Below are 6,873 nucleotides of genomic sequence, written 5' to 3'. Positions count from 1 at the left end.
ATTTAGTATTAGCTATAAATTCAATAAGTTAAAATGAAACTTAACCAAACATATATTATATATGATATAAACTAGCTAATTATAAGACCGTTAAAAAGTGAGTTGTCGTGTGTGGATGGATTATAATAATTTGAAAAGATGGGATAAGACAGCAACCATTCAAATCACATAAACTTTTTGATCCTTTTCAATTTGACCTTTTGAAAATATAGAGTTGTTGGCATATGATTTAGCATCTTCATTTCACTACCTTACAAAAATTAATAAAATCAAATAAAATCCACCGTCTCCCAAAATTCATTTTATTTATTCCAACTTTTCTCATGTCATCATTAATTAATTTGCTTTCTTATTACAAAACATTGTATGTGCCCTTTACTTTAGCAAAAAAACAAAACATTTTTCTATCAATTATTACTTCTCCACGAATTACATTATTTCACATTTTTTTTAAATTTTTTTTTCTTCTTTTAGTTTTTCTCAAGTACAAGGGCGGGCGAAGAGTGGGTTATAAAAAAGTTTAATTTTTTTTTTATTTGGAGTGAGGTAATGACCATACTTACAACATTAAGAATGAACCTTATTTGGTAAAAAAAACATATATTGCAAGCTTTTGGGACAATGATCAAAAACCAAATGAAGAAAGTAGTAAATTAAAATCCATAATCATAATAATAATAATAACAAAAACAAAAATCCCACGATAAATATTTAATTGGTTTGTCTAGCCCCAACACTCGGGTGTTTTAGAATGGTCCCTCTTGTTGTCCAAGCAATAATCGTAAACCATGTATCGACTCCTAACCCAATGCATAACCGAATATTGTTGTCGCGTCAAACCCCACCGGTACGGGGAGGCAGATGGCTGACGACACCTTCTCGAAGCGTATGCTGAGCAGCCCGACGCCTTAAAGTCCTTGTACATGGCTACGAATGGTTGATACCTAAAAAAAGTCGAGTTAATAAAGATTAAAAATGATTAATATTTTAAACTTAAGAGTAATTAATTAATTAATTAACCAACCTATAATCAGCTTTGTATTTGCCATTCTCAGTGGCCCAAGATGATGCATCCCAGATAGATCCATAGACCCACATTGGTCTCAAAGGGAATGTTTCATCACTCTTCCTTTGATACCTCCTTATCGCCACGTCATCCACCAAAAATCTGCATCAATTATTATTAGAAATCGTCGCTATTGATGAATAACAATAATATAAACCGTCGTTAAAGGTCATTACATGATCTCTTTAGAATTCCATAGAATGGCATAGTGATGAAAATTCTGAGTAGGATCAAACCATAAATGGAATTTAACCTCTCTACCAATAATCTTTCCATCACCACTTCCTCTTATATAAACGTTTGTCTGAAGAGTGTACGGTTTTCCAAATGTGGTACCCAAAAACTCTATGTCCACTTCATCGTGGTAACCAGGATGAGCTTCATTGTTCGACAACTACATAGAAAACATTAGTAACCGTCGCTAAAACCCTATTCTACCGTCGCTAATAGACAAACTTACATAGAAAGCTGTAATTACTCCAGCTGTGTACCCGGGTTGGAGCTTTATGGATGTCCCAAAATACCCAGATCGAAACGGACGAACCGACTTGAACCCACTTCCTATTTTCGATTTTAATCATCATATATGGAAGTTAAGACATATATGGAAAAAAAGAGTGAAAAATTAATTAACCTGAATTGGAATCAAGCCAAATAGTTAAGGCATTGATATTATAATCAAGTTTCTGATGGGCAGGTCCCCATAGATTTGTAAAGCCTTGATAGAAGTTCATGGTCCCGAACTTATGACTCGGAAAGTAACCAGGTGATGGTGGCCAGTAGCCTGCAATTGCTGAAAATGGCAAGAAGAAGATGATGAAAGCAAGATGGATTAACATTTCCATTCTCTGAAAGAAAGAAAAAACAGAGTGAGAGTGATTTTGAGTGAGAGCAAAAGCTGGGAATAAATGCAGGGCTGAGAATGAGAGAGATCTAGGGGAGGCCCCTAGGAGGGTAATTAGTGACGGTGGGGTATATTGGGAGGAAACTATTGAAAAAAAAGGGTTAAAAAAGAGTAATGGCAGTACAGTTTTTGATGGTATGAAGGCATTGGTGGATCCCTTTTGCCATCACTTCAAATCATTCTATTTTCAATTTTTAAATGTGACAAAGAAAATTTTATGTATTTTATATAGTGACTTAATTAGACGGTGGTGATAAGGGTAGTAGACTTTTAAAATAGAATAATTGATAGTTGATCATCAATGGATCCACCTTTTTTTTATTAGAGTTTGTTTGATTTTGGATTATGAATTCAAAATTTTGGTGGATGAAAAGTGGATTATATATTTGTGTTAAATTGTTGAATTGTGTAATATGTAATTTGAAATCCCAAGTCCTTTCAACAAGCTTTTAGTGTAAAAAATAAAAATCATATATGATGAGTGAGTAATAGGATTATTAGGTGGTTTTGTTGGTGTATGTGTTTTAATAAAAATAAACAAGCAACCGAGTTCATTTATGGTAATTAACTGATCGTGCATTGTAACGTGAGAATCTGGTGAATTATATTTAAATTAATCCGGAGATTTCATTGTCTTTCCGGAGGTAGATTGTCTTTCTGGAGGATCTTCACGTCGATTAATTTTTTTTATTTATCTTCACAATTGTTATATTTTTGTTGTTGTATTTAAATGTCTATCAATTTCATAATATTATTGCATTAATATTTTAAAAGAAAAATGTTTATATATATAGATTTCAGCAAATAATCATCAATTAGAAAGCTAATAATTTTATTTTTATTTGAGGAATCTCTTATTACTTCTCTAGAGTGGACATATGTATGATTTATCTTATCACCACACATGAGTTTTTAGTTCTGTAAAATGACTTGTTTAACCACACAAACAAATGTGTTTTTATAAAATAAATTTGTCAAAAGAGTAACATTTTTCATCATTATTGTGTCATTTTCTTTGTTGGTGAGATCTTGTCTGATTTGTTTTTGCCACAAGTGACATTGAATAGTTAGATTTGAACTTATTTATTTTTCTGCCAAATAAAGAAAGTTTGGAAGTTAATTTTATAACTAGCTAGAGCCCCTCTAATCACATGCTTTATACCAATTTTAGTTTTAATATGGAGATCTATCTCTTTACACCCGCATTAATTGGTTATTAATCTATAATACAATCATTTTAGATGTCAAGTAGAAGTTAGATTGAGTAACTTGTATAGTTGGTCGAATACAAAACTCATTGTTGTAAAAGAAAAATAATTTTAAAATTTGTTAAAATAAAAAGTAAAAGTAAAAAAAAGATGTTTTATATATTGTGTTACAAATTTGTTTAGATAAAACATTTTAGTCAAATAGATTTGTTTCATTTTTTTTTGGTATTTTTTAATATTATTTTATTATAAATGTATGAATTTTTTTTCTCTAAATAACTATTAGTAATATTTATCTTTAAAAAATATATAAAACTATTAGTGATATTAAATTACTAACTTCATGAAAAGTAATTTAAATCCAAGTAATATTGTTTAGTAAAAGTGCAGAAAACAAATCATTCATTCAAAAACAAATGTCTCATTTCATATTATAATATTAACATAATATTATTATTATTATTATTATAATTTATTCAAGGTAAAAGTATTAAATTACAGCAAAAAATAAGTAGAAAAGGTAAAAAGTACCAATATAATAAATGCTCACTCCCTATCATTACCAGTCAATATTGCATTGTCGGTAAAGAAAATAGTTTAATTGGCTAATATTTTAATTAGATAAATCAAGATGATCATTTTTTAAATCCCTTATTTCTAAGACCACCTTTAATGATCCCTCAATTATTTAGCACCCCACCAAAGAAATTTAAAAAAATTTAAGAACATATTTGTTCTTGAAACTGCAATTTAAATTGATTTCTTACAAGATGACAAGGAATAGTTCTTTTAGGGGACAATTGAATTTTGGGTAGGATTTGCTTGAAATTATAAATCAATCATTTACCAAAGTTTATGTTGACCAAACTTTAAATGATTTATCCAGTTATAACTTAGAATTTCGCTAAAAAAGAAAAAGAATTATAACTTGATACTATATAGGCATAGAGATCAAGATATATATGAGAGAATATTAACAAATTTAAGACGGTATTGTAGTTTGGTTGAATAATATGCTACGTTTTTTGGAGACAAAGTTAGATCGTATCGTCATTGTAGAGACCAAGTGCGTAAACATTGGTTGAGTCTTAAATCTATTTCTTGATAAATAAGTCGTTTTCATCATGATATGCATATTTATGATATAATTTGTATTCTTCTCTTGTTCATTGATTGCATGGTCACACCAACCTAAACCTACCTTGCCAATATACACTTATGGGAGATGATCATGGGTATATTTTTCTATGCCCATATTAATGTCACCATGTGGTCTCTTATAATAATATCTGACCACTAACATATAAATACTGCAGTAAAAAAATCTTCAATTAAAGTTTCATCAGCAAGTAACTGAGAAATTTTAGGTCATTTACATAGTGTACGACTTCTTTTAAGGGAATGGCAATATTAAAATGTGAGATATTTTATGAAAATCAAAAGAATTATATCATTTTTTAATTAAGGAGAACTAACATTACACTCATGGCCATGATACCCGCGTCAACTCAAATCGCTTCAAATAGAATCGAACCCGTGACCGAAAGAATTACGTCATGATAATAATAAAGTAATTAAAAGTCGGATTCAATTGAGAAAAACTAATATTTTATTACAATCTTCATCACAAATATATTGAAAAATCATAAATTACAAATTTCAAAATAAATATACTTTTGGATAAAAAATGTTATTCAATTATTATTTAGTTACAATTTTGTTCACTTTTTATGTATAAGCTTGTTTACAATAATTATCAAAGTCATAAGCTTTATCATCTTCCATCTCAAGTTCTATATGAATGGTCGAGTTATCTCCAACCCAATTATCGTCAATAATGGTGAAGTCGCCACCTCCTACGTGGAATTGGGAACAAGACAATCTACTTGTAACTATATGTTTTTTTATTTCTCTTGATTCTATAATCCCTACAAAGATCTTCATTTATAACATAATTTTTCCATTATATTCAAGTAAATCAGGATTACTTTAACTTCAATGAAATAATCTTGGAATAAATCATAATTTCTTATGTGTGAAAAGTTTTCTTTCAGTTGGGTGAATATTCACAAATGCTTATATGACATGATTCACCCCAATAATTATATGTTATTGTATTCACATGAAAATAAATAATAAATTTTAAAAAATCATTCAAGCATCAAACATGAATATTTATACAAGTCATATATATATATATATAATCCATTAATATTGATAACATTTGCATACAACTAGAATGTAAAAATATACTTCAAAAAATCGGGACCAAATGTCCCAACCAAGATTGTCAAAATCGAGAGTTTACGTAAATCGTTGGCAAACTGTAAACTCGTAAAATCTAGAATTTATTTGAAATCGTAATTTATATATATATATATATATATATATATATATATATATATATATATATATATATATATATATATATATAAATTAGAAAGGGAATAACGCATGTCACCCTATTTGTTAGAAAATAATAAAAAAAGGAGAGAAAAAGTTAAAATTTAATTTAGCTATTTTTTTAGGGTAACTTTTTTTTTTACTTTTAAAATAAGTTTAATATTTTTATTTTTTATTTTTGAGATAATAGTTATAATACTTCATATATATATATATTTTTTAAAATTTTTCGTTATACATTTGTTTTTATTTGAATTTACACCATAAATATCTAAAATCAAAACACCAACGACTCTTTTTCCGGCATTGGCTAATGAGTCTGAACTAGGGATGACAACGAGTACCCTACCTGCTGGGTAGTGAAGTACCCATCCCCGAACCCGATTTTTATTTTATTATCCATCCCCGACCTTGATCCTGAACCCGACGGGTATATCTATTTGTATCCCCATCCCCGATTCGCCGGGTACCCCATTACCCAATTAAAATATAAATTTTTATTTATTATTTTCTAAATATACTAGATATTAAAAATACATATGAAAATATTACAGTTATGTTGTAGAAGTTGAACAATATACATAGATGAACTTCAACAAGAATTACAGAGAAGTTTAACAAAATTTTGTTATTAAAGAAAGGAAGATTAAGAGTCATGGGGAATATAAATTAAATTAATTATGGCGTGGGGAGTGGGTGGTTGAGTGTTGGTATAACTAATTAATTAATATATTTAATTTAAATTTACAATGTTAGTATTGATTTGAAATTTGAAAAGTCAATTTAATTTTTAATATATATATATATTTAATATTAATATTTCGGGTATCGGGTATCGGATTTGGGGTTTGCACACTCCCCATCCCTGAACTCGAACCCGACCGGGTAATCATTTTCAATCCCCATCCTCGACCCCGATCCCGATTTAAAATATCCGAACTTGAACCCGACCATCGGATATACGGGTACTCATTGCCATCCCTAGTCATCCCTAGTCTGAACTCCTAAATCCTCTTGGCTTACCAACTCTATTACTATTGTAGCCAACACGGGTGGCTTCCTGCCTTTCTGCACTGCCAACAACCCTTCTTTTAAATTAATATAAAATTGTTAACTTTTGTTGAAAATAAACACAAATTTTTATTTCTTTTCTAAGTCATATTGCGGGCAAAATATTCACATTCGTTTTGATTTTACTTTTTCAACTTAATTCTCCAATACGCATCTGTTTTGTTCCATTTCAAGACAAAGATGTTGCAAACTAAGAAGATGACGAGGTTGTTACTCATTCG

General features: G+C 29.3%; 1 protein-coding gene across 1 annotated transcript; it reads right to left on the bottom strand.

Moving 5' to 3' along the window:
* Positions 1-580: 580 nt before the first annotated feature.
* Positions 581-1,988, bottom strand: LOC124915301 (probable xyloglucan endotransglucosylase/hydrolase protein 32). The gene is made up of 5 exons (XM_047455998.1): positions 1,701-1,988; positions 1,527-1,627; positions 1,243-1,460; positions 1,025-1,168; positions 581-944 (listed from the first exon to the last, which is right to left on the bottom strand). Exons 1-5 carry the CDS (start codon positions 1,909-1,911, stop codon positions 725-727), a joined length of 894 nt encoding a protein of 297 aa, XP_047311954.1. The 5' UTR covers positions 1,912-1,988; the 3' UTR covers positions 581-724.
* Between the last annotated feature and the right edge of the window lie 4,885 nt (positions 1,989-6,873).

The sequence above is a fragment of the Impatiens glandulifera genome, chromosome 1, assembly GCF_907164915.1.
Source record: "Impatiens glandulifera chromosome 1, dImpGla2.1, whole genome shotgun sequence".
Classification (NCBI taxonomy): Eukaryota; Viridiplantae; Streptophyta; class Magnoliopsida; order Ericales; family Balsaminaceae; genus Impatiens; species Impatiens glandulifera.
The sequence above is the reverse complement of the archived record's forward strand: the minus strand, read 5'-3'. Positions and strand labels throughout refer to the sequence as shown.